Here is a 26,902-nt window from a genome sequence, read left to right as displayed (position 1 = left end):
AAAATAGATAACATGATTGTCTAATTCTAAGGTAGCATTTGTTATGAAAAAAGTTATAGCATATTCTCTGTAACGTGCCTAATTAAATTATATTATAATATTTATTTTGTAATAAATCATTGTAATGTAAGGTTACAATGCAATCAGGAACGGAGCCTCCTTATGTGATAGGGGCCATGCCCCCCCAAAAAACTTTTAAAAATATTTTCATAACATATAAAAATTTTAAATTTTTTTTATATATTCTATTAATGATCTTTTCAAAATATTTTTTTATTTAATAATTAATATAAATAAAAAATAATAAAATGATTTCACATATCTCACCCAACTTTAATTTTTTTTTCAATTTATATTATTATTTATTTTTTAAACATTTTTATTCTATTTGTTCATATATTATAAGTTTTTATAATTTTTTTAAATTTTTACAAACCATTAATCATATTTTTTTTTCTTTTTGTTATATAATATGTGGTACTTACCTTCTACTTGTCATATTCTTTTTTTTTATGTTACGTAAATTTTATTTTATATGATTTTATTTTTTAAAATTTAATAAATTATTATATAATTCTCAAATATAAGTTATAGTGTTATATTGTTACTTAAAATTTCATCAATGTATCATTTTTTTATTAATCTTGATTATATAAGAGAAAATTAACTTGAATATATTTTTTTATATGCTTTACGTTTTATATTTAATTGAAATGAAATTATCTTGAATCTATAGTATTTAAATAATTCTGATTACATAGGAAGAAACTATTAATCTTATATATCATTTTTAACTATTTATATTTTACAAATTATAATTTTATATTTAGTTTCATATTTCTATTATCAATATTTTTATTGTTGATTGAATTTAACATATTAGTTTTTTAAAATTTTTAACTCTTATTCAACCGTGTTGAGCCCCTCCAATAAAATTTGGTTAGCTTCGTCCTTGAATACAATCACATTAGAGTCAAGGGATGTAATATGATTGCAATCACATTACATTGCACCTTGCAATGTTATTAAAAATATTTTTACCCTTCAACTTTATTACTTTATTTAAAACATTTTGTAATGTTATAATTAAAATAAAAATATTAAAATAAAATATATAATATAAGAATTAGAAATTAAAATAAAATAAAATATAAGAAATTAAAATTTATATAATATAGGTAAAAGAAATGAAAATAAAATATATAATATTATAATAAAAATAAAAATAAAATATATGACATTAAAAATATATTTAAGAGATGATAATATATAAAAATAAAAAATAAAAAATACAAGTATATTAAACTTGTGTTTTAATAAATAGGGGTAATTTTAAAAATTAACATTACATTTTTATAAAAGTACTTGTAAATCAAATGCTGCAATGTTATATTCTCTGCATTTTAATCATTATTTTGTTTATATATCAAATACAATAATATTATTTTCTCTACAATCACTTTACTTGCAATCACATTACCTGTAATCACATTGCATTGTAAAGTATCAAACGCCACCTAATTGTTAGTAGTACATTTTACTTGTTACTATTCTCATTCATTAATTAACAACTTCTTATTATACAAAAATAATAATAATGCTATTGATATATTTGTATATATAAGTTAGTTTTCCTTATCGTTAGCATAAATGAAAGCAATTTAATTTCGAAATAAGAGAGCAATTGCTTCAAAAGTATATTAATAAAAGATCTAACCACTGAGTAATATATGTACCTAAAGTTTTCAAATTTTCATGTAGTTCTTTTTTTTAAAGAATATTTTAGATTTTTAACTAATTACACTAACCGAGTTATTTATAGTTGGTTTCTTTCTTTAAAATTATTGGCTATGTCATGTTGGGCTTTTCTTACTCTAATTTACTTCAGTAAATTTGTTTTTGCAAATTAATTAATTTAGGGGGGGCTTTGATTACTCAGAAATGTATGTTTACGTTTTGATTATGTGTATTGTTTGAGAGTTAAAAGACATCTTGAGTGAGAGAGAACTCTCGGGTAATGAATTTTGGGTACGAGGTTGAGAAATATTGATAATTGTAATATTGAAAGTTGGCTAGTGAAATTGTGAAATCTTTTCATAAGGAAAATCTGTGTGTTTTTAATATTTGGATATTTTCATCTATTTGCTTGATTGGAATTTTTCATAACAAATAGGTGACAAAGTACTATCATTGAAGTACTAGACAAAAGAGGTAAGTACCAGTTGTTTTATCTCTTACTCCTAATATTAAATATGATGTATTGAATAAAAAATCTTGGCAAAGAGTTTATGATAAATTAAAATAAATTTATATGTTAAAATTCATCACAAATAAATAATGTTTGATAAAAAAAATTATATATGTTGAAAATGAAGGGAGGAACATGCTTGAGGGCGTACTTAAACGAAGTTAAAAAATTGATTATTCAATTGTAGAGGTGAAATAATTAAAGAAGATAATAATTTTAATTAATTTTTTTTGCTGAGAAATACGATGTCAAAATTACACCATTGATGATTGATAAAGTACTTTTAAGCATGAACCATGTGACTACTTGCAGAGCATGACAGATTGAAAGGAAAGATGATTTTAGAATAAGGGACAATGATTATGATAAGGGGAATAAAGGTTTCCAAAAATATATATGAATTAATTGGAAGTATAATTAAATGAAATGATAAACGAGCCCTTTAATTAATTTTAAATTGAGATTGTTTTGAATCAAGATCTTTATGGATTTAAATTTTTAACTTTTTTAATTAAATTAAATATGATTGAGTTCAAGCTCAAAGTTTTAAAAAGAATTATTTAATTTGAGTTAATTTTATCAGCTCTGTCAGGAGAAAGGGCGTAAGGATTTATATCGTATTAGCGAAATTGGTAAAAACGAAGTAGCATAGCACTTGATTATCTACGCGGTACGAAACGAAACTTTCGCATGAAGTAATCGAGAGATTTCCGAGAAAGTTGACTGTTTCCCCCGTCATATTCACACTGTGTCACCATCCCCTGCTGCCCATTAAATACGTTTGCCTTTGCATTTTAAAGAAAACAGAGACAGAAGAAGCTGCTAAAAGATGAGATAAAAACTAGAACTACTCAATCATCAGTTTCATGTCTTCTTAGATTGGCGTTGCAGTCTTTTTCTTTTCTATCTACGTTAGTCGATTGAAATAACCAGCGGCAAAAATTTGTACTGGTTTGGTATTTTAAGGATAATTATAATTAACCGATGAAGTTCTGCAAGAAATATCAGGAGTACGTGCAAGGACAAGAGAAGAAACTACCTGGGGTTGGTTTCAAGAAGCTTAAGAAGATTTTGAAGAAGTGTAGGAGGGATTTTCAATCCAAGAATGACGTTAATGGGGTTCTTGCCATCCAAACTTGTCCCCAGCATTGCCCAGGTATTGAGACAAAAGTGTTTATGGAACACCTTTTTTTTTTTCCTTTCCTTTTTTGGATGATTTTTCTGGTTAAATATTCCTTTTTGTTTTCTGGGTTCTTTTCGTTCTTGTCTTCTTTTGCCGTTCTTCAATCCAGAAGGTGATAATGCTGGCCGGCCTTAGTTATATTTATGTGCATCTTTAATATATTTGCATGTTTTCTTGTGGGTAATAGTGACAGCTACCCATGATTTAAGCAATATAAATTGATTCTATGGAGAAGATGCAGCCTTGAGTCCTTGGCAACGCTATGTTATTAGCAGTTATACCATGGTTGGAGTTAATGGTGGTAAGTAGTAATTGATTTATTAGACGAAGTAAACAGGTTCATGATAGTACTGTCATCTTTATCTTTTACAGTTTGATACTTTTTATCTTTTGTTATTCCCTTCTAGATTTTTCCTTCTTTTTTTGATCTGGATCTTTCTTTGCGCTTTAAATTTGGTGATTTGAAAGTGGAGTCCTTAGGGTAAAGAAAAATGCAAAGAAGAAAGGTTCTTAGGCCTGCGGAAGCTATTCATTTCTGATTTATCTGCTTTGTCTATAATCTGATATAGTGATATTGAACAAAAAATAAGTTGTTACTTGAACCTTACGCATGTATGTCTGTGAGACTGTTTCGTACTGTTCTTTAAACCTTTTGTTCTCATCTGTATACACTTATGACCTACTCCCTTCCTAATGGAAATTAATTTGCCAGTGTGCGACGGGACCTTCTTCCCTTCCCTTCTCAAGGAAATGTCTGATGTAGTAGGCTGCTTCAATGAGCGCGCACAGAAATTGCTTGAGCTACATCTGGCTTCTGGCTTCAGGAAGTACTTCATTTGGTTCAAAGGCAAGCTGCAAGGAAGCCATGTTGCCTTGATTGAAGAAGGGAAGGACCTGGTAACCTATGCATTGATTAATGCTATTGCAATTCGAAAAATACTGAAGAAATATGATAAGGTATGTTTATTTTACTGTGGAGAATGTGCACTTTTATGGTAATCCGGTGTGGTGGAAAAGATTCTATTCTAGTTCTGCTTAAGTTTATGTGCTTTCAAATGGAATGCAGGTTCATTACTCCAAACAAGGGCAAGCCTTCAGGTCACAAGCACAAAGTATGCACATGGAAATCCTTCAATCACCATGGCTATGTGAGCTTATGGCTTTCCATATCAATTTGAGGGAAACCAAGGTCAAATCAAGGAAGACCCCTGCATTGTTTGAGGGCTGCTACCTCACATTTAATGATGGCAAACCATCCCTGTCTTGTGAACTTTTTGATTCTGTCAAGCTTGACATTGACTTGACTTGCTCTATATGTTTGGTAAGTAGCAAGATTTCAGCTCTTATAGAGGGACACTTTGTGTACCATCTCTCTATTAATCACCAAAATAATTTGCTCCCAAACAAAGTTTAGAAAAGCACATCACCGGGAATTACAAAAGTGAGTTTTAGAATATGATTTTACAGTTTTCTAACTGAAAGATTTGTCAAAAAATGTATTACTAGAAGAAAATAAACGGTATAGAAATATTTTACATTATAAAACTTGCTAAACTTAGTAGTCGCTAATTGGAGTTTTTACACACATTCAGGCTGAGGTAGAGCTTTGGTTTTAGAAAAGAGATCTGATGTTTTCACTCCATGATATAGGATTCTGGATTTTAGTTGGACTTTGAAATAGTAAAAACCCTTCGACATCAAAATCATTAAATCATAATGGAATGCTATCTAGGAACATATGGAAAGCATTTTCTTGGCATTTCAACAGCATCCATAAAAGTTAAAGGAGAGTTTAATAGAAGAAATTATCTTATTTGGATGCTTCATAGCTCTCTTCACTGATTCAAGGCATTTCTTTTTCTTCGTCAATGTAACAGGATACAGTATTTGATCCAGTATCCCTCACTTGTGGGCATATATTCTGCTACATGTGTGCTTGTTCAGCTGCTTCCGTGACTATTGTTGATGGACTAAAAGCAGCGGAGCCAAAAGAAAAATGTCCTCTATGTCGAGAGGTGAGTGTCTACGTTCCATAATTAGTTTCTGCGCTAACTTGCCTTTCTGTCTTCGTTCATTCTTTGGATAAAGGGCCTTTCTTTACATAACAGAGAAGCATGTAGTCTAATGCATGGATGCATTCCAATCTCATAAAGTGAACGTTTTTGTGTAGACTAAAAGCTATATTTATTCTGTAATCACATATGATGCTAGAACAACTACTGTCCATCAAGAATTTATTGCAGTTTCTGAAGCTGATTTTAACACTACCAAGCCAAAGTTTCTGTATGTGATTGTACAATCTATAATAAATGAACTAATAATGAGGTTTCCATAGCCCCTCTACCTCTTTCTTGTCATTTGAGATGAAAAGAGATTCTTGTGAGTATGTTTAGAAAGCACTTGCGTGCGAGGCCGTGTCATACTTCTGCTTATTTACTCATATGCCATTCACAGGTATAGGAAATGACTAGGATCAAAAATCTCCTCTCTGTTGTCATCCCTATTCCCAAGTTTCTTGAGTGACAACTGACGAGTATATCATCTCTTTGTATTGATAACGCACTGAGCAGCAATTAGCACCCTGAACCTTGAGAAGCATGTTCAACATTATTACCATCAGAAGTAATTATTCTTCATTTTTGTAATTTATCTTTGTTCTGACTTCAGGCAGGAGTTTATGAAGGTGCTGTGCATTTGGATGAGCTTAGTATATTATTAAGGAGAAGGTATGTTCCTCTAGCTTCCTTCTTTCTTTAATCGGAACAATGGTTTCTTAACTAGGTTCCTTGTTTCATTTTTTCACAAAATATTTATCTGTGGAAGGGGGAAGTTGCGTGTGGGAAGAGTGACAAATGAATATGTATCATTATGTGTTGCCCCTCTACTAGTGCTTTTGAACCCATTTCCAGGTTCTTACTCGGATCTTGCATTTTTTGAGCAGCTGTCATGAATACTGGGAGCAGCGACTTAAGACAGAAAGAGTGGAGAGAGTTCGGCAGGCAAAGGAACACTGGGAATCCCAGTGTCGGGCATTCATTGGCGCCTGATTAGGCAGCTGTTTCTTTCCGGGTGTAAATCTGTATATGTTTTTATTTTTACTCGTATGTATTCCAAGTGTTCTATTTCCTATTGTAAATCTACATATTCTTCGAATGAACATTTAATACCAGGTGTCTAAGCTATTGACATGACGTATTTCTGCTTGCAGTCTCTGAATGTTCGTCGACATGAGACTATTCTCTATGATATGCATGAATCTGAGGATTACCTCACAAGTGGAATGTGGAAATGAATTAAGTGAAAACTAGGGAGTTCAATGGATGTCATTTGGATCGTTTTCACATTCCTTTCCAATTGAATTTGGCGGTTCACCAATTTCATCTCAACTAACAACTCGATAGATATGCACTTAAGAAGTCAAAGCAGGGCACCTTACCAACGAACTCTTCAAATAAATAATCAGTAACTTTACTTCCTTGCCAAGATGAGAATACAATAATCCAAATTGAAAGTTGAGGGAGGCTACAAGGATCACTGCCGATCCATACAACTTCGAACTAGAAATGAAAAAAAGGGCAAAACTATCCTCTCTTCTCTTTCTTTCTTTTTTTTTTTTACTTTTGCAATCTCGGTGTCCTGAGAGATTGGCATGATGCAAAACGAGACATTCTCAGTTAGGTAATATCAAAGGATTTTTATGTCCAAACATATGATATCTCTTGCATAATTTCTCCAGAGTCGCGACCGAATGCTGCATCTTGTTTAATTTTGTATCCATGAACATTGCCTGTAAAAATAAAAGCGTCGATTAGGAAGACTACCATCATAAAAATTACTATTACGACTTCAAATATAGGAAAGAAACACCATCCAACCTGGTAGTCATCGCCATATTTCTCAATCAGCAAGCCAATATGAAGACGTTGCATAGTGGTCAAGGGCTGTAAATGTGTGCTTTTTCCATCTCTTCGCTTCTTCCCTAGTGCTGTTTTTAAGTCTATGAAGGCAAAAGATACAGCATGTCAATAAAACAGTCCGAGAGAGAAACAAGCAAAAAGGTAATGCAACCTTCTAGTTTTTTTACATTATTGTCCTAAAAGGACAATGAAGTTTTATAAAGCGAAATTTCTACAAGCAATTGCCAAAAACTTATGGTTTCATAATAGTACTGAATTCATGGGTTTTTTTTTTTTTTACCCAAATACTCAAACCTAAATAGGCCTCAAAATTGAAAGGCAAAAACAGTAGACAAGTGAGGGGGCAAAACTGACCATCTTCTTCGAGATCGCTGCCGGAGTCAATTGGTTCGACCTCATCGGCGGATTTATCATAAGGCGGAGGATGAGGGACTTGAAGGGAATCGCTCTCGACGATATGAGAAGTACGAGAACGGACGCCGAGGAAATTGGGGTTAGAAACGACGCCGAAGGACTTGTAGTTCTGGATGACGCTGGCTTTGTCGTCCCACTTGGAGCGGGCATCCTCGACCTCGACGAGGGAGCGGAGCTTTGGAGGGAGAGTGAAGGATGGTTTGAAGACGTGAGGGTTTTTTCTCGGGAGACCCACTTGCACCTTCGCACGAGATTGCTTGTATTTCCTTCTCGACCTCCCCATTGGATCGCCCTTGCTTCTCTCTCTCTGCGAATCGTTGGCTAGGGTTTTGGCTTGGGTTTTGACATCAGTGTTTCACTCTTAACGATGTCGTTTCATGGCGGGAAGGGAAATGGTGGGGTTCTTGGTTTGGGCTCACGCGTACCTTAAAAGAGGAAGTTGGGCTTCTTAAGAATGGAAGAAAGACAGAGGCCTCTAATTAGTAAAATAATCTTATATTTATTTCACGTCTAATATTTAAAATAATTCTTCAACTGTTAAAAAAAATTAAAGAAATTTTAATGTTTTTTACTTAATTCAATCAAAATTTTTTTTTCAATCAAATAATACATCACTCATTTTGACTAATGACAGTTAGTAATAATAGTTTATTTAACTCAAATAAAAATAAAAAAAATTGATTATAAGTAATAAAAAAATAAAAATTTATTTTTAATTTTTTAAATAATTAAAAAAAAATTTAAAACACTCTACCTGAATTTCGGTTGTTATCCGCAATTATAAAATTCTGCTTTTCTTTTTTTTTCATCATCATGAATCAAGAAAATAATACCACTACTCACTAGCATTTGGGAATTCCATGTATCAAATAAAAAATTTACAGAATTAATTAAAATCTTATGATTATGAGCTGTACGGAATTTAATAAATCACTAACTCTAAATATACTATTATTCATTTGTAAAAAACTATAAAGTTCATTTCTAAATGAAACAGGGAAAGCATAACCCTTGAGACGCAATCGCTAGAAGTTTTTGTTTAGCAATAGTTTCATTCACTGACAAAAGATCAATAATCTAATATAGAGAAGAAACCTATAAAAAAGGAGTAAGAAAAAGTAGCATACTAAAGAACTACATGATCGTATTGCCTAAGATATAAAGTTACATCTTGTTACATTTTGATTGTAAATAGCAAATTCTTCGAGTTTCAGAAACATAATCCTACTATATCAAGGTACGCTAGGTTCTTTTACTTTTGGTACATCACACTAATTTGTCACCAATCCAATCAGCCAGCAGCAAAATCTTTGAGTACAGGTCCTCCAGAAGATTTATTGACGTTAGCAGCAAGAGATGCAAGAGAGCAGATTCTTGGCTTATAGTCCAGCTGAGCGGTTGGCATATTCCTGAACCAGTGCTGCAAACAGTGTTGGCCTCTCCAGCAAGCGTGACGGTTTGTCAAATTCTTTTGCCCTTCCTGTGTTGTTAAAGGACAAAAACAGTAGCATTAGCTATAAAATTCGTGACACAAGTTGTACCAATAAATGCTTGGGTTGAAGTCTAATTCATTCCGAGGAGAATTTCCCTTTCAGAACAAATTAGAGCCAAATGAAGCTTGTCATGCTTATGCCAATGACCCGCGGGGTGAAAAAGTAACAGAAAGAAGCGCAAACCTGCATCTACAACTAAAACCCGATCACAGTCCATGACTGTGGGTATTCTGTGAGCAATACTGATAATTGTGCAGGCTGCAAAGTCCTCTCTGATGATCCTTTGGATTACGGCATCAGTTTGTGAATCAACCGATGCGGTTGCCTCGTCCATGAACAAAAGCCTGCTGTGCTTTAGCATAACCCTCCCCAAGCACAGAAGCTGCCTCTGCCCCACACTCCAATTGTCGCCATTATCAACCACTGAAAAATCAAAAGGAAAGGATTTTGGTAATTCTCAGGCACTATTCCACTGAATGCACTTGGCAAAAATTGAGAATAACTTACCTAAAGAATCGAGTTTATCAGGTTTTGAAGCCACCACTTCTTTAAGTTGGCAGCGCTCAAGGCTCTGCAAAAATAATTAAAACTTCCATTGAGTGGAAACAACTTCTACTAATATGCATCTGGGTGAGGGGAAACAGGAAAGACAAATTGGAACAACAACTATCAAAAAGATAGAAAGAATGTTTGATTTTTGGCATCCATATATCTGACCCCAAATGGTATTGTTGCTGTTGAGATAACAAAGTTTACCTTCCATATCTCTTCATCTGAAAACTGTCCTACCGGATCAATGTTGCTTCTCACAGTTCCTTCAAAAAGGACAGGTTCTTGAGGAATGATCCCAAAGCGTGACCTAAGATCATGCAGTCCTAGCATGCAGATATCTATACCATCAATTATTATTCTCCCTCCTGTTGGTTCAACCAATCTAAAGAAAACTTGGATTAAAGTTGACTTCCCACTCCCTGTCCGACCAACAATGCCAATCTTCTCACCCCCTTTAATGCTCAGAGTAATGCCCTTAAGCACAAGAGGAGTGCTTGGACGGTATCTAACCTGTTTGCCAAAATCAAAATATCAGCATTACTTCAGTCCTATAAAATCACTGGATATGCAGGTCTTCAGCAATATGCTTAAGGGTATTGTAGTATATTCTTTTATTCCATTTTAGCAGAAAGTCTGTAAGAAGTTATAGCCAGGATGGTCTAAAAGCCAGTTACCTGCACGTCTTTGAGCTCAACATTGCCATGGGCAGGCCAATTTGGAGGGGGAAGACGGTCTTCAATATGCCATGCTGCTTCTGGCTGAATATTTGAAAACTGCTTTATTCTTTCAACGGAAACCATCCTATTTTCCACAAAGCAGCTCAGATATATGGCCCAGAACAACACACTATTGAGAGACAACCCATATGAGAGAGATAACCCAACGTTTTCTGCAATGTGCAAAATAAGTCAAGTTTCTACCAGAAATATTATAAAAGATCTTTGATGGCACTAGTTGACATTATTTTACATGTAAGCCTCCTTTTAAGATGAGGTCTGACCTAACTAGAAACTTTTATTCTTGATTTCACTAGGCTAATGGACCATCTGTTAGACATGACAATATTGATTGTAGAAACGTAATTTAACCAGAAAATATCATACGATAAAGAATTTAAACCATACCCTAATAATGAGTATCAAATTGATGATCTTTTGATGGCCTTTGACTGAGTAAGGCATACAATATCAACAAATGATCACAAACCAAGTGCTTCAGATAGTAAAATTCAAAAAGCTTTGTTGCATAAATGTTACAAAGTAGTGTGCATTCAGCTGCTTCACTGTACAGCTTAGTATCAGGAAAAATGACATATATTCAAGTGATCAAATGCTTTGTGGTTTCACATGGAAATCATTAAGAGATCTGCTCTGTGGAACTATGATTGCAGCATACAATTACCTGGCTTTACGATGCTGCTAGGTAACAAGATCATAAACATGGTAGAAAGGCAGAGGACTACACTCCCAATAAGTTCCAAACGGAAGCCCAACCACTCATTGGATCCATTATTGTGGAAATCCAGGCGTAAATTGGAATTAACTCTGTTGACATTTTCCTGACAAAACTCATCCTCCTTTCTAAATGCACGAATTGTCATAACTCCAGAGATGCTTTCAGAGAAGTGATGAATGACAGGAGCTTTAGTGATTGAGTCAAGGCGAGTTAATTCACGAGATGACGCAAGGTAGTATCCCTGCAATTCAAGAGAAATAAATATCATCAAATGGACCTTCTATAATCTCTCGTGATGCAGAAATCAGGTTTTGACACCCATTAATAGGTCAACTACGACATAAGTGGATAAACTAACTGCTGTTCCAAATATAAAGCACGAAAATCTGCAAGCAAGAGGTCAACATTTAACCCTTTTTTTTATGGAACATTTAACCTATTTTGGTGAATGAGAACATGGTCGGATAACATTTGGTCAACACTTGAAGAGAATAGATGGTTGACATTTGCAGTAGAGACCATTTAGAACGACTAATAACATGCCTGGCTAGACACATCCACTTAGGATAGGACAAAGAATTCTTTAAATCTGCAATTGGTGCAGTCATAATTGCTTATTTCATGATCTTTGTCCTATAAGATGTTAGATTGTAATAAACAAAGTGACAAATGCTGAAAAGTATGTGAAATGTAAGAGCCGTACCCGATACCAGTAATTCAGCCAAGCAAGTGGAATTATCAAGAATATTGTGGGCCAAGCATATTGACATGTGATAATGAAGATACTGAGAAGCGTAATGTACATAGCAATAGTAATCCCCATAATGAATGGGATGAAGATATCAACATTGGTCTGATCAGTTGATGCCTGTGGATTAAAGAAAGAAGGAATCTGTCAGTCCTAAGATACCATACCATTCTAATCACTTGTTTCTTGGAAATATGACTCCACTCATTTCCTTTCACTTTCATTTTTTGGGCAATAAAATAGAAAAGATAGTAAGAATATGCATATACAGGTATGCTGTGATGAGAAAGTACCACAGTTCACCCTTTGAAACCCTACCCGACTTAAAATTCTTCCTGAAGGTGTGGTATCAAAAAAGGACATAGGGGCGTGCAAGATGCTTTGGAGAATATGCCTGAAAAAGATTTGGGCTGTCTTGAGCCCCATAAGTGTAACAAAAAAGGCTCTGAACACAATCAGCACAACTGACACAGCTGCTATGATGGCATAAACAGAAATGAATCGTGAAGGGTTGAACAAAATTGCACGTTCAGCTGATGTTTCATATGACAGCCAATAATCACCAGCCATTAGAGAACCTTGCCATGACAGAGAAAATAACAATGCTGCTGCTACTCCCCACCAGCCAAAAGCCTCAGTGCAGTACATTTTATACACATGCAAGCTGACTTTACCAGTTTCCCTCTCTTCATCTTTGATTAGCCTAGAATCCCCATTGTCAGTTTTTGGGTGGTCTTGAGACCTATTTTGACCATTTGCACCCCCAAGGTTGAAATCACCCAGAGCAGATTTTGATGTTTTGGGGGAATTTTCACCAGTCATGGTGCTGCCTGGTTCTACAAGTTCCATGGCTGTTTCATGTGCAGCTACTAGAGCTCCAAAATCCATGCCAGAGTCTAGTAAACTATTATACTTTCCGGATTGTACTATCATCCCATCTCGCATCACCTGGAATTTACACATGAATTTTTTAGAAACATAGATATTCTTGTACATGAATACACATGCGTGCTTGTGACTTTTCCAGAAAACAGATTGATACATGTCCACTTACCAAGATCAGATCAACATTATGCAAGAAGTCTACTTGATGGGTTACAAGCAAAATAGTCTTATCTTTGAGAGCTCCTCTCACACATTCCTGCAGATAAAGCAGATAAAATAAATATAGCAAGATTTCATAAGCAACTACTTCCTATTCTTGTAATTTTCTCATATATGCATTATATTGAAGTACTAAATAACTTGACTTCCTATTTTATTATCAAATATAACTTTCTGATAAGCTAATCTGAAGCAGATATGGGACTTATCTATGGAAATCATATTAGCAGCTTCAGGCATATGGGTAATATGGCAACAAATTTAAGCATTCCTAAACATCACTCAAAGAAGAACAAGAAATGTTTATTGGCAGTAACACTTGGAACCAAGAAAGACTGCTTTTTTTTCCAAAAAAAAAAAGACTTTCTCATCTATTTGGAATAGGTATATTGCCTTTAATTGAATTTCACATGATTTACCATTGTTCTCAAGATATTAAGAATTGAGATTTAGCATATTGATATATCATTTCCACTCATTATCTGTTAATAATATGCAGATTATGCTTTTATATAACAAGCTAGCTAGTACATTTCTGAGAACTTATATAATCAAAGGATGCATCATTTCTTTTCAAGAATTGCAAAGCTTGTAAAGGACCAGATAATAATGTCACCTTAAATATGTCTGTCCCTGTATGAGCATCGACAGCACTAAAGACATCATCAAGAAGGTAGATGTCACAATCCTGGTAAACAGCTCTGGCAAGTTGTACTCTTTGCTTCTGGCCACCACTGAGGTTAATTCCACGTTCTCCAATTTCAGTCTGATCACCAAACTCCATCATTTCCAAGTCTTTCTCCAAACAACAAACCCTTATAACTTCCCTGTATTTCTCCCTGTTCATTGGCAAACCAAATAGGATGTTCTCTTGAATTGTCCCATTCTGAATCCAAGATGTTTGAGCTACATATGCAGTTGTCCCACAAAGCTTAACCTGTTGTGGAAACAGCAAGAATTTTATTTAACAATCATTCATCAGTCTATTGCATTGTTTTTGCGGTGTTATTGCATCTTAAACAATCAAGAACTGAGTGAAATTTAAGATGTCTAACTATCAGAAGACCACAAAAATAAATGAATTGGTCCCCTTAATATTCCAATATGAATACTAGAAGCTATTTTAGGGCAAAATGACAAAAATACATAAATTAACCAAATCCCATTAAGAACTAACCTTGGTATTAGGAAAAAAAAAATGCATGTACAACCAACTATCATGAAATGCAAACATTTTGATCAACAAAATCTAAGCACAATGCATAGATAAATGAAGAAAGCAAAGACACAGATTCCTTCTCAGACTTCATACCTTTCCTGTTATTTTGTGCATCTCACCAAGAATTGAAGCCAGAAGAGAAGACTTTCCAGATCCCACAGTCCCAACTATAGCGGTAAGCTCCCCTTTCTTGACCTCTAAATTAATCTTTTTCAGAACCTCCTCTCCATTTTCATCATCCCAGCTAAATGCTCCATTCTTAACTTCTACAGCAATTCCATCATCACAGCCCTCCTGTCTCTCCACTGATGAATCTACCAATTCCTTGCTCATCATGAAAGTATCTAATCTCCCCAATGATATCATTGCTTGTGAAAGTGAGATCATGGACTGTGGGAAGGCCCTTATGGGCTCCTGCAAGATCTTAAAGATAGTTGTTGTTGTGAACACTACCCCTGCATCAAGTCTCACTCCTAATAAAAGTGCGGTCCCAAATGTGAGGGTTGATATCAGTAATGGTGTTGACCACATTACTATGACATTCCCAGAGATTGAATACAAGAATTTGCTTAGCCATCCAAACTCTGTTTCACGGAAAGATTGGATTCTTTTATTAAAGTGTTCTTCCCACGCCTGGAACTTGATAACCCGCATGTAATTAAGCATTTCATTTGTTGCCTTCATTCTCAAGTCACGATTCTTCATCACGTTGAATTGAAAACGGTTGTTCCTTCTGGTTCCCATTATTACAAAGACAAGAACACCTAGAAGTCCAAGCACAGCTGTGACCACTGAAGCACCAAGGTACCTGAACAAAAGCACCAAGGCAACAGCAACTTGCAAAGGAGTCAACCAAATAGAATGGAGCTGTAACATCATATCAGAGAGCTGTTGAGCATCAACAGCCATGTAATTCACAATCTGTCCAACCCCATGAGCCTGACGAGCAGAGCAGGTTAATTTCAATCCTTTCTTGTATAAAGAAGTAATAAGAGTGCAGCGAATGAGCATTCCAAGTTTTTGAGAGTTGAAGTTAAATTGGTGAGTGCTCAACACTTCGACAAACTTAGCAGCAAGGAGAATCAATATAAGGTAATATCCTTCATAAGCAGAGCTTCTTTTCCCTGCAGTGTAATCGACAAAACTTTGGATTAGAACAGGACCAACATACATAACGCAGAGCCGCACGATTGCAAGGAATGCAGTGAAGGCAATTTCCTTCCAAAAGCACCGTAGCAATGTAGTTCGAACAGGGTGCTCGGATTTTTCGTGAGGTTTAGGCCAATTCACTTCAAACAGCTTTGACATCTTCTCGGCCCTATGTTCTGGTGAAAGACTTGGAACTTCATCTATCTTGAGAGGGGATTTATACCCTTTTCTTAACAAAGGATTCATCCAGAGCCAAAAGGCCTTTGATATTACAGAAGCTGAAGCAAAGCCACTCACTTTGGATTTGCTCAAAAGCGGTTCATACGACTTGGTTTCTTCTTCATCCATTGCTGCTTCGGGTTCCCTGGTCACTGTTATACCAGTTGACCCTCTAATAGCAACAACAAGAAGAAGAACTGATAATGGAAAAGAAATCAGCGAAACTATATCATCCAACCTCAAATTCTGATCCTGATTTGTTTCAACAGACACCATACGAATGATCCCAGAAGCTGTAAACAATGAAATGATGATAAAATTCGCAATCCAATAAATTCGGAGAGAGAGAGGGTGGTTAACAGCCTCAAATCTCTTCTCATGAATGATTAAGATTGCAATAACCGCATGAGTTATGGCTTGAACCAGCCAAAATATTCCATCAAATTGTTTCAATGGGTTCTGGCTACTTCTACGAAATGTAAGGATGCAGATTATAGTATAACAAAGCGCCAGGACAACCGTTACAATCCAAGATAGTTTGAACCACATGGTAGTTCTGGGAAGGGCCCTGTTGGTTCTTATCAGAGGCTTGTCGATGTCAGAGCTGCCATGGCTGTTGCCTGCGAATCTAGAATAGAGCTTGTGAACCGCAAAGCAAAGTAGAGTGAGCAAGAACAAGAGATCCACAGCAGAGAAAAGAGCTCTCTGAGGACATGGAGAGAGGAAGATGAATCTCAGCCATTGGAATACAACAGGAATGGATGTCTCCCTGGAGGATTGAATCACAGAGGTTGAACAGGAAAGCGAAGTAATCCAAGTAGCGGAAGACATGCTCACTCAATTTGACGTGAAAGTCGACAAAAATCACCCTTCTAGAACTCGATTCCAATCAATATATTTCCTTCCATTCCCTGTACAAATACACCAACATATTACTATGTAACATGTAATACCGTAATAAAGGAATATGATCCAAAAAGATAAGACAAGAAGAAGGCAGTGAAAAGGTTCAAGAAGGAAAAGGTGATGGTGATCAAGTTAAGTCCTAAAAAGGCTAAATCCTACAATATTTGCCAAAAAGAGCTTGACAGGGAAAATGGAAGCAAAACATCAAATCAACTCCAATTTTTTGCTTCACTGGATGGAAAACGAGAGTCTGGAGAAGTACCTTCAAGCTTTTAAGCATTCACAATGAACTTTAACGTGAGGCTAGAAAGAAAAAGGCAGAAGGGAAAGGTAGGAACGAGAGGGACACAGCAGTAGCCTGGTCTCTACGATGAACGAGTGACCGGAGCTCTAAGGCCCACGAAGTCTAAAAACTTTGAAGCGGCTATAGTCAACAGAAAAATAAATATATCGACTACGAAGACAGATTCCTTGCTCTGAAAAAAATAATAATAAATACGGAACACACTGTTGAGATGAATTAAAGGAAAAATACAACTAAGAGAGTAATTTGATAAAGAGTCATGTCAATAAAAAAAAATGAAGAAAGGTTAAAAAAAAGGGTTTTCTTTAAAAAGAAATCAATGAAAACCAGTGAAATAAAAGTAAGTAATAAATCCCATTAAAAGCAATGAAAAGCGATAAAACTTTTATGGAAAAGGAAGAAACCAATCCAAATCGGACCAAAATGATCACAAAACAGTAGCATGCAAAACAAAGAAGAACCATAGAACCAAACCTGGAACACAGTTTCACCAAAAGAAACAAAGAATAAAAAAGAAAAGCCAAACTGAACGTTGCTGCGAGCTTCAGAAGAGAGTTCGGAGAATTTGCACCGTGAAACTACAAAAAGACATCCAACCTGGCCAAGTACTTACTTGACATCCGTTCCACAGGTTTCAAAGGCGCACAAAGATTCTTTCACAGAAACCAAAGCACGTTTGCACATAAGAAAACCGAATGTCTATAAAACGAGAAAAGAGCAGAGATTTAGCTGTTTTATTCGCTGGCCTTTTGTTGACAATTTGGCATTACTACCCGAATTAAAGTTTTTATTTCACTGGACAAAAATCAACGTTGGCCTCCCATATAAGTCGTCGACATATAGGCTAATCGCTATTCAGTGCTGACAGATGCTGACCTTTGGTCCTGACTTTTAATTATTTTTATTTTTACTGTGTTCAGCCTTTTGGCTGCATATTATTTATTAGACTGGTATTTCGGTTTTCTAGCCCCACGTGCGTCGCCAAGCGCGTGGCGTCACTTCCCAGATGGAATTTGCCTGAGTTGGACGGAGGTAGCCAGGGAGGAGTGACGATGGTCTTAGTGAGCGGGTTTTATTGGGGATTGGTCCATGTTAAGCATTAAATCCCACGGTGATCATAAATTCGGTTCGGTGATCATAAATTCGGTTCGGCGATCAGAACCGTTGCCCACCCCCACCCTATCGAGCGGGTTTTGTTCGGGACTGGTCCATCATTAATCAATCACCTGTCAAATCACAAGATGATCAGAAATTCGGTTCACACCCTGTCCACTGCTCCCGCGCACAGCCGAAACTTAAGTTGACTGACTTGATTTTTGGATTGTCAAGTCTGAGCGCGTATCGATAGAAGATTTACTTTGCGCAATTGAAGTAGAAGAAAACAATATTTCAAAAACAAAAGTAGAAGAAAACAATTTGAATTGCCACGGTGTCTTTGAATGATAGCCGGGGAGAGTGACCCCAATTCATTTATTGCTCACCGCCATCTATCTTTGTCAAGAGTACTTTTCTGTAGGATTGCTAAACTATCAGCTCATGTAGTAAAGAATGTACAAAATTAAAAAACAAAATGCAAATGATTATCCCCCTTCATCTTTCGAACGGGCCGAGAGCATGCGGCTAAATAGGTAAATAAAACAACTGCATTAATTCTTTCCATTAATTACTAATCATTAATTCTATCCATTAAAGACAAACAAAACAACTAATCAAAAGCATAACGTCTCTTAAAATAAAAAATCACTAGTAATTTTAAAGGTTAAACATGTTTTATTTGGGCCGTCAAAGTCAAGAAGCAATTAAAGGAAATTTCCTCATATGGTGAGAAATTCATGGAGACACAGCTCAGCCTGAAATCTTTGGGTCGTAAATTTTGTTGCCTACCCATCCCTATTATTTACTTACCAAATACCCCATTCCCCATCAATCAGGGATGAATAATCCACCCATTGACTCTCAACAGTATTTGATTTAAAATGCTTTATTTCTGGCACGTGGGTTTGAAATATTAGAAATTAAACCAAACAAAAATAATAATCATACTAGTAAATTATACTTGTGAAGACATCTGAATGTGAAACTACTGAAAAGGCAAGCAAATGGTCACTGATTTCCAAAATAGACTGAGAAAGCACCCTGCACTACTTTCTCTTGTTTACCACTTCCCAATACAATACATCATAGAAGGAAGAAACGTGAAGAAAAGAGATTTTACGAGTGGATTTTTTTGGAGTTGTTAACTGTTTAACTTTATGTCTTTCATTATACTATATTAACAATTATTGTCTATTGACCAAGTCTAACGTTTGTCTTTTGCTCTACATTCTATGTAAAGTACCATGAGCTAATCTTGTACCGAATTATAATAAGATAAATTGAATCTTTTATATTTATAAGAGAAATGTTTTTCTTTTAAATATTATAATAACTCATGGTAACACTTTTAAAAATACTTGTTAAGTATTTAAAAGGAAAGATCTTTTAGAAAAAGAATATAAATGTTTCAAGCGTTGTAATGGCTATTAGTAGAATACGTATAAAATCTCGTAAACTCTTTATAGAGAGTGAGTAGTCAACGGATTGTTAAGCTATCTTACTAGTAAAGATATGTTCATAGCAAATCATATAAGATTGCCTCCATGGCCTGACGATGACGTGTCTTGGTCCATTTGTAAATAATTTTATATTAATAAAATATTTTTTCCTTTTATGGCTCAATGGTTGCATGTATGGCATTTAGTATGTCTCTTGATTTTGATACGGGTTCTCTTAGTTGAATTTTGTTACTATTATTAATGTTTGATCAAATATAACCGAGTATTGGCTGACTTACGTGGAAACGTCCATTCAAGTGTCATATGGACTATCGCATACTTAGGCGAAGGAGAGTAGTTTTTGACAGTTAGTATCAGAGCACCGACGACATGTGTTGATCTAAAGTGTAAAAAAAAATAGTGACCACGCGGAGTGCACCAGAGGACCATAAGAGAATTGATGAGCTAGAGGCCACGGTGGCTGCAGTAAAACCTCATATGGTTCCTTGCAAACAAATAGATGAAATTGAGACAATCTAACGGGAACTATCCAAGATGATTAATACCCTGAGTGATGAGACCATGGATACATTGAGCACTCTCGACGACGAGATTGGAGAATTGAAAGCTTAGGTAAATCTTTTGGTTATTGCTGCAAATAATGCCAATGGAAGTTCAAGAGATCAAGGGAAAAGGGCCAAAGTGCTAGAACCCAAGCGATACGAAAGGGTTAGAGATGTTAAGAAGTTGGAGAACTTTTTTTTTAATATGACACAATATTTTCGAACTGTGCACACGGAGTCGGAGGAAGGCAAAGTGGCGATGGTTTCAACGTATCTTGCAAGGGATGCGAAGTTGTGGGGGCGTTCCAAATTCATCGATGGTGAGTGTCATATCAACATTTGGGTGAACCTATAGCAAGAATTGAATAACCAGTTTTTCCTTAAGAATGTTGAGTATATGGCATGACAGAAGTTGTCAAAGTTGTCACAAACGGGGATCAATGCAAGAGTTTCGTGAGAAACTTATCTACTTTAATGCTAGATATCAGGGATATGATTGAAAAAGATAGACTGTTCTATTTTCTCAAGGGTCTGAAACCATGGGTGAGAATAGAGTTACAACGACAAAGGGTACAAGATGTGATTTTGGCAATGGCGGCTGCTGAGCGCCTTACTGATTATAGTGATAACTCCAACAAAAGGAAAGACCCTCAATCTAGGACTGGTAGCTCTAGCTCAAACAATTAGGTAAAAGTTTTTAGAGTAAATAGACCCTCAAGTGGGGGAAGCGATAAGAGACCACCTACTAGAGACTCACCCCAACCGAGAATAAATAAGCCATGAAACTTCAAGCCACGACTACCAATATCTTATTTTCTACGTAAGGAACCTTATCGAGTAGTTGACTGTCTTTACCAAGCAACTCTCAATGCGATATGCACTACCCATGTTGAGACACTTTCACCCCACACCACAGTCGAAGAAGTCGAGGAAGAGACAACATGAATGGGTTTTATTTGTTTCCTCAGCGCCTTACAAGCACAACTAGAAAAGATGGAGAAGGAGCCCCAACGAGGTTTAATGTATGTAAAAGTGTTGTTGAATGAGAAAAGTACCAAAACCATTCACAATGCTCGACACGAGGGCCTCAAACACTTTCATCACTCCAAGAGAGGTAACGAGGTGCGGTCTTAAAGTTAAAAAGAACTTTGGACAGATGAAAGTAGTTAACTCGCTAGCTTCAGCTATTATGGGAAATGTTAAAGACGTAAAGATTAAGATTGGCTCTTGGGAAGGGAAGGTAAACTTGACTGTAGCAACTATAAATGACTTTGATTTTGTCTTAGGCTTGGATTTTATGATGAAAGCACAAGCCATCCCTTTCCTTACTGCAAGTTGTTTAATATTTTTTGAAGAACGACCATGTGTGGTACCAATTACAATCCTACCTAAGAGTGAAAAAAAAATGATATCAGGTATATAGTTTAAGAAAGGGATCAAGAAAGGTGAGCCCTCTTAAATGGCCATGCCCATTTACAAAGGCGAAGATAACAGAAATCTAATACCCGAAGAAGTGAAACTGATTTATGAAGAATTTTTACGATATGATGCTAGGATAACTACTAAGGGTCCTATCACCTCGACGAGTTGTCGATCACGAGCTAGAATTACTTCCAAGAGTTAAGCAGCCTATAAAAGGGCCATACAATATGGCTCCCCTAGAGTTAGCGAAACTAAGAAAATAATTAGATTAGTTGATTCAAGTCGGATTCATCCAACCATCAAAAGCACATTTTGGAGCCCTAATACTTTTTTTGAAAAAGCAAGATGGGAGTTTACGATTATGAATAGATTACTAGGTTTTGAATAAAGTCCAGTTAAAAATAAATATCCTATCTTTCTTATAGCAAATCTCTTTTGACCAGCTAAGTGGTGCAAAGTACTTCTCCAAACTATATTTGAGTTCAGGTTACCATCAAGTAAGAGTAGTTGAGAGAGATGAGTTGAAAACCACCTGTATAAAGCGGTATGGGGCATTTGAATTTCTCGTTATGCCTTTTGGAATAACCAATGCTCTTGCTATCTTTTGCATACTTATAAACCAAGTGTTTCATGATTATCCGGACAAGTTCGTGGTGATTTATTTAGACGATATTGTCGTGTATAGTTCAACTTTAGAGGAGCATCAATGGCACTTGTGGTAAGTCTTCCAAAGGTTACGCGATAACTAGTTATATGTAAAAAGGGATAAATGTGCATTCACTTAAACCCAAGTCTAGTTTCTTGGCCACATAATTGAATAAGAGTACATCCGAATGGACATGTAGAAGGTAAAGGCTATCAAAGAATAGGCTAATTATTATCGGAGGTTTGTGAAAGAATATTCAAGAAGGACAATAGTATAGATAGAATTGCTGAAAAAAGAACAGAAGTGGAGCTGGATGTCCCAATGTCAAGAAGCTTTCGAAGGTTTTAAGGACACAATGATAACGGATCTTGTGTTATCACTCCCTGATATTGCAAAGCCCTACGAGGTATAGACGGATGCATCAAACTTTACTCTTGGAGGAGTGTTGCTACACGAAGGACACTTGGTTTCATTTGAAAGTCGAAAGTCGAATGAAGCTGAGAGGAAATACACGACATAAGAGAAAGAACTACTTGTAGTGATTCATTATTTACAGGCCTGGCTACATTACTTGCTAGGATCACAATTCGTGGTTAAGATCGATAATACAGTCGTAAGTCACTTCTACACATAGTCAAAACTTATAGCTAATTAGGCAAGATAACAAGAGTTCCTAGCCGAGTTTGATTTTTCCTTCAAGCATAAAGCTGGAAAAGTGAACCGTGTGGCAGACCCCCTCAGTAGAAAGGCTGAATTTGCAGCTTTAAAGGTGATCACGCTAATGATAGCCAGCAGAATAACCACAAATATATGTAATCTGATTGAGAAAAATTTACATCAAGACCCCCAAGCAATGGCCATTAGGAAGTTAATGGAGAAAAGAAAGTCAAAATACTGTTAGGTGAAAAATGGACTCCTATTAATGAAGGGACCACGCATATTTGTTCCTAGAGTGGGAGGGCTTAGGTAAAAATTAATGCGAGAATGTCACGACACTCCTTGGACAGGACATCCAGGTTGGCAGTAGATTGTTGCATTATTGAGACAAGGTTATTATTGATGTCATATGAGACAATATGTGATAAATTACACAAAGACGTGAAGACGAAGTAGACTAGTGCCTACCAAACCTTAGAAAAGTATTTCTTTAGACTTTATTGTAAGACTTCTTAAATTGGGGGATATGATAGCAATCTTGGTAGTGGTGGACCGATTTTCCAAATATGCGATGTTCATTCCAGTACAGAAGTTTGGCTCTGTAGAATAATCGGCTTGCATAATTTTTAAACATGTGGTGAAATATTAGGGTGTTTTGAAAAGCATTATCAACGACAGAGATCCAAGGTTTACCAGCTTTTTCTAGAAAGAGCTATTCAAACTATTGGGGTCAAAACTCAACATATCTTCCAATTATCACCCACAAACAGATGGTCAAATAGAACGCTTTAATGGGTTTTTGGAAGAATACTTGTGACACTTTGTACATGTGAACTAGAAGAATTGGCCCAGCCTACTAAATGTGGCTCAACTATGTTTCAACTCACAAAAGAGCTCAACCACCAATAAAACCCTTTTCGAGGTCATCACTAAACAACAACCTAGATTTCCTCATACCTCAATAGAATCGTATATCGAGAAGAGTCCATGGGCATTCAACTTTGTTAAAGAGTGGAAGTAAAACACTGAAATTGCCAGAGCTTATTTAGAGAAAGCCTCCAACCAGATGAAGGAGTGGGTAGATAGAGGATCGCAAGAAGCAACATTTTAAGGCAAAAGACCTAGTGCTAGTGAAGTTGGTACTCGAACAACTTTGATTCCTAAAGAAGAGAGATTTAAGACTAGTACAAAAGTATAAAGATCCAGTATCGATGGTAGCTAATGTGGGGAGGACTGGAGGACTTCCTACAAGATTGATTCACCAAAGTGGATGAAAGTACGCCTTGTGTTTCACGTAAGCAATTTGAAACCGTTCCATGCAGACCCAACAGATGCAAGCAAGAGTTGAGCCATAAGAGCTACCATCAGCACCAAGCCACCATCATAGCGCCGAGTGGAGAAGATTTTGGTAAGGAGGATGACAACAATCAACTGATAACCAACACATGAGTACCTGGTGAAATGGGAAGGTTTAGGGCCATATGAGATCACATGGGAAAAGGAAGTCGACTTTCGTACCTTCCAACAGAAGATTGAAGAATTCAAAGCCAACCAGTCAATGAGGACGTCGACAGATTGAGTGGGGGAGGTTGTCATGAGCCAACCTTGTATCGGACTATGATAGGGTAGAGTTGTTTATAAGATTGAGTCTTTTGTACTTGTAAGAAAAATGTCCCTCTTTCAAATATTGTAATGACTCGTGGTGACACCTCTAAAAATACTTGTTAAGTCTTTAAAGGGAAAGACCCTTTAGAAAATAAATGTCTTCATTTCAAGCGTTGTAATGGTTATTAGTATATACGTATAAAATCTCGTAAACTCTTTATAAGGGATGAGCAGTCGCGGATTGTTGGGCTGCCTCACTGGTAAAGCTATGTTCGTAACAAATCATCTAGGACTGCTCCTATGGCCAGATGATGGCGTGTTTTGGTCTATTTATAATTAATTTCATATTAATAAAATATTTTTCTCTTTTATGACTCAGTGATTGTATATATTGCATTCGGTATGCTCTCTGATTTTGATGCGGGTTCCCTTAGTTTGATTTATTGCTATTATTGATGTAATAAGATATAACCGAATATTAGCTAACTTGCGTGAAAACGTTCACTCAAGTGCCACTTGAATTATCGTATATTTAAGTGAAGGAGCGTGGTTCATGACATAAAGGGTCTCAGTCCAACGAGAACTTTTTTTACCTTAAATTTTCACATTGTTTTCTACATGTACCCAAAAAAAAAAGTGTTTTCTACTTTTTGAAATGTACCATTATATTATTTGGATTATGTAGTTATGCCCATAGTATATGTAAGCAATACTACTACATACTTGTCTGCAACCCAGTATCGAACGCCTTTAATCATACTTAATATTTATAGGCGTTGCAAACTGATAAATGGAGACTAAATTCTGCTATCTAATGTATACCAAAGTAATGAGAGAACCAACAAATTTGTTGTGAGGGATCGATCCAGCGGGCCCATGATTACGAGCATTCTGAGACGTCATGTATCATTGACATTTATTGTTGCCTCCAATTTTAACAAGTTCCAAGAAAATGTAAAACAAGTCCATCTGAGGAGAAATCGGCATGCCAGAATTCAGGATGACAATTCTAATCAACAATACATGAAAGAATACGTCACACATGACCTCAGTTTGAGACCAAAGGATTGGAATTTGACAAAAGAAAGCTCCTTGAAGATTATCTTGGCTTTTACTATTCTAGACTTGGAGGCCAAGTTGGAAAAACAAACTTCCCAGAAGATGTCCCCACCAATGGCCATTTCCTGGGAGTCACATACTCATCCATCAGCCCCCACCCATGTTTTTCATCACGAGGACAATAAGTCGACTTGTATGTACATACATGCATGTGCTTTTCTTTAAAAAAATATTATTTTAATAAATTTTGGATCCTTAAATATGATTTTATTTATTTGGAAAAAATAAAAGCCATCCTTGCATACGTGAATGTAGCGTTCCAGTTCGATATTTGTCGAGTGAAATGATTTGACAGACACCGTAAATAGTATGAAGGATCCTTTGCAGATGGTGGAATGATTGATTGTATTGATATCAGATTTCAAAGCTTCCGCGTCCTTTCTATAATTATTTTATTATAGTTTAGGACGAAAATTAACAAAAGGCTTATATAATATTAAGGGTTAACTTTTCTTATGTTAAATATTTAATCCATAAGTAAAATATTAAATAATTTAATAGAATAATGAAAATTTTTACACAAGTTTAAGTTGAATACAAAGATGTCATATTTGTGATGTTGTAACATATGTTCATTTTTTGCACAAGTTTAAATTAGAAATATACAAAATTGATACACTAAATCATGAAATTTCAAATAATTTAAATATAAGAAAATTACCTGTAAAAAATAAACTAAAATAAACTCTAATGAAATTTTGAAATAAGATTAAAGATTACTTAATTAAATATATTTTTAAAAAAATTTTAGCTCAACAATTGAAAAAGTAAGTAATTCTTTTTCATATTATTATTAAAATGAGTATCTAAGTATTTGGTTCATTCATTATTACATAACCCTTACCCAATAATAAAATTCAAATTTCTCTTCTCTCGATTAAAAAAATATTATTATTAAAATGGGTTAACTTAAATTATTTAATAGGACAAATTAATTATACATGCAGTTGATTCAAAACTAAAAAAATAATATTTAATATAATTAAAAAATTTTATTGATCATTTACCTATTAATGAATGAATGAGAATTATGCAACTTTAACTTTTTTAAGCTAATTATATATATAATATCAATATAAAAAATTATATTTAACTTAGAGAGGAAGATTATACTTTTTGATTGGTAAAATTAAATCACAATATAAGTATCAAAAAAATTTTAAGAAATTGGGGGAGAGGGCGACCACGCCATCTCACCCCTTGTATATTATGAAATTTTATGAAATTAAGAACGTTGATGTTCAAAGTATTATTATATTTAAATATTTGATTTAATAATAAATTATTATTCAATCACAGGAAAACACAAACGTTTAACAACTACCTCGAAAATGAGAAAGACAAAGAGAATCAAACTACTATACTTGTCAAGTAGGTTTACCATGTGACGTGACAATCTACCGTTTGAATTCAGCTGCTACGGTTCTACTCAATGAGCCAAACAA

At 35.3% G+C, this 26,902-nt stretch overlaps 3 protein-coding genes across 6 annotated transcripts; 1 reads left to right on the top strand and 2 right to left on the bottom strand.

The window, feature by feature from the left end:
* Positions 3,233-6,641, top strand: LOC18613549 (probable E3 ubiquitin-protein ligase BAH1-like 1). 2 transcript variants are annotated; one of them, XM_018114019.1, is made up of 7 exons: positions 3,313-3,404; positions 3,619-3,732; positions 4,144-4,388; positions 4,498-4,752; positions 5,309-5,446; positions 6,099-6,157; positions 6,373-6,626. In XM_018114019.1, exons 2-7 carry the CDS (start codon positions 3,714-3,716, stop codon positions 6,476-6,478), a joined length of 822 nt encoding a protein of 273 aa, XP_017969508.1. In that variant the 5' UTR covers positions 3,313-3,404; positions 3,619-3,713; the 3' UTR covers positions 6,479-6,626. The 2 variants fall into 2 exon arrangements, with proteins under 2 accessions (XP_007050902.1, XP_017969508.1); XM_007050840.2 differs by lacking the exon at positions 3,619-3,732 and having other exon boundaries at positions 3,233-3,404; positions 6,373-6,641.
* On the bottom strand, positions 6,876-8,130 carry LOC18613548. The gene is made up of 3 exons (XM_007050839.2): positions 7,703-8,130; positions 7,307-7,428; positions 6,876-7,218 (listed from the first exon to the last, which is right to left on the bottom strand). Exons 1-3 carry the CDS (start codon positions 8,043-8,045, stop codon positions 7,102-7,104), a joined length of 582 nt encoding a protein of 193 aa, XP_007050901.1. The 5' UTR covers positions 8,046-8,130; the 3' UTR covers positions 6,876-7,101.
* On the bottom strand, positions 8,755-17,625 carry LOC18613547 (ABC transporter C family member 4). Of its 3 annotated transcripts, none has more exons than XM_007050837.2 (12): positions 17,386-17,612; positions 14,427-16,612; positions 13,731-14,051; positions 13,065-13,151; positions 12,329-12,958; positions 11,966-12,130; positions 11,209-11,503; positions 10,482-10,696; positions 10,012-10,317; positions 9,763-9,826; positions 9,439-9,678; positions 8,755-9,242 (listed from the first exon to the last, which is right to left on the bottom strand). In XM_007050837.2, the coding sequence occupies exons 2-12, from the start codon at positions 16,530-16,532 to the stop codon at positions 9,142-9,144; spliced, it is 4,530 nt and encodes a 1,509-aa protein (XP_007050899.2). In that variant the 5' UTR covers positions 16,533-16,612; positions 17,386-17,612; the 3' UTR covers positions 8,755-9,141. The 3 variants fall into 3 exon arrangements, with proteins under 3 accessions (XP_007050899.2, XP_007050897.2, XP_017981678.1); XM_007050835.2 differs by having other exon boundaries at positions 8,785-9,242; positions 17,525-17,625; XM_018126189.1 differs by lacking the exon at positions 17,386-17,612 and adding an exon at positions 16,870-17,020 and having other exon boundaries at positions 8,785-9,242.

The sequence above is a fragment of the Theobroma cacao genome, chromosome 1 (assembly GCF_000208745.1).
Source record: "Theobroma cacao cultivar B97-61/B2 chromosome 1, Criollo_cocoa_genome_V2, whole genome shotgun sequence".
In the NCBI taxonomy this organism is placed as follows: Eukaryota; Viridiplantae; Streptophyta; class Magnoliopsida; order Malvales; family Malvaceae; genus Theobroma; species Theobroma cacao.
Note: the sequence above shows the minus strand (reverse complement) of the source record. Positions and strands in the feature narration are given on the sequence as shown.

Bases quoted from the DNA above. Each gene is read 5' to 3' on its own strand.
- LOC18613549 (XM_007050840.2), top strand. From the start codon at position 3,233: ATGAAGTTCTGCAAGAAATATCAGGAGTACGTGCAAGGACAAGAGAAG. The intron at 4,389-4,497 runs GTATGTTTATTT...AATGGAATGCAG, and splicing joins TACTGAAGAAATATGATAAG to GTTCATTACTCCAAACAAGG. The intron at 5,447-6,098 runs GTGAGTGTCTAC...TTCTGACTTCAG, and splicing joins AATGTCCTCTATGTCGAGAG to GCAGGAGTTTATGAAGGTGC.
- LOC18613548 (XM_007050839.2), bottom strand. From the start codon at position 8,045: ATGGGGAGGTCGAGAAGGAAATACAAGCAATCTCGTGCGAAGGTGCAA. The intron at 7,429-7,702 runs GTCAGTTTTGCC...TTGCCTTCATAG, and splicing joins CAGCGATCTCGAAGAAGATG to ACTTAAAAACAGCACTAGGG. The intron at 7,219-7,306 runs GTTGGATGGTGT...TTATTTTTACAG, and splicing joins AATATGGCGATGACTACCAG to GCAATGTTCATGGATACAAA.
- LOC18613547 (XM_007050835.2), bottom strand. From the start codon at position 16,532: ATGTCTTCCGCTACTTGGATTACTTCGCTTTCCTGTTCAACCTCTGTG. The intron at 10,318-10,481 runs GTAACTGGCTTT...TTTGGCAAACAG, and splicing joins TTGAGCTCAAAGACGTGCAG to GTTAGATACCGTCCAAGCAC. The intron at 9,679-9,762 runs GTAAGTTATTCT...TTGATTTTTCAG, and splicing joins TGATAAACTCGATTCTTTAG to TGGTTGATAATGGCGACAAT.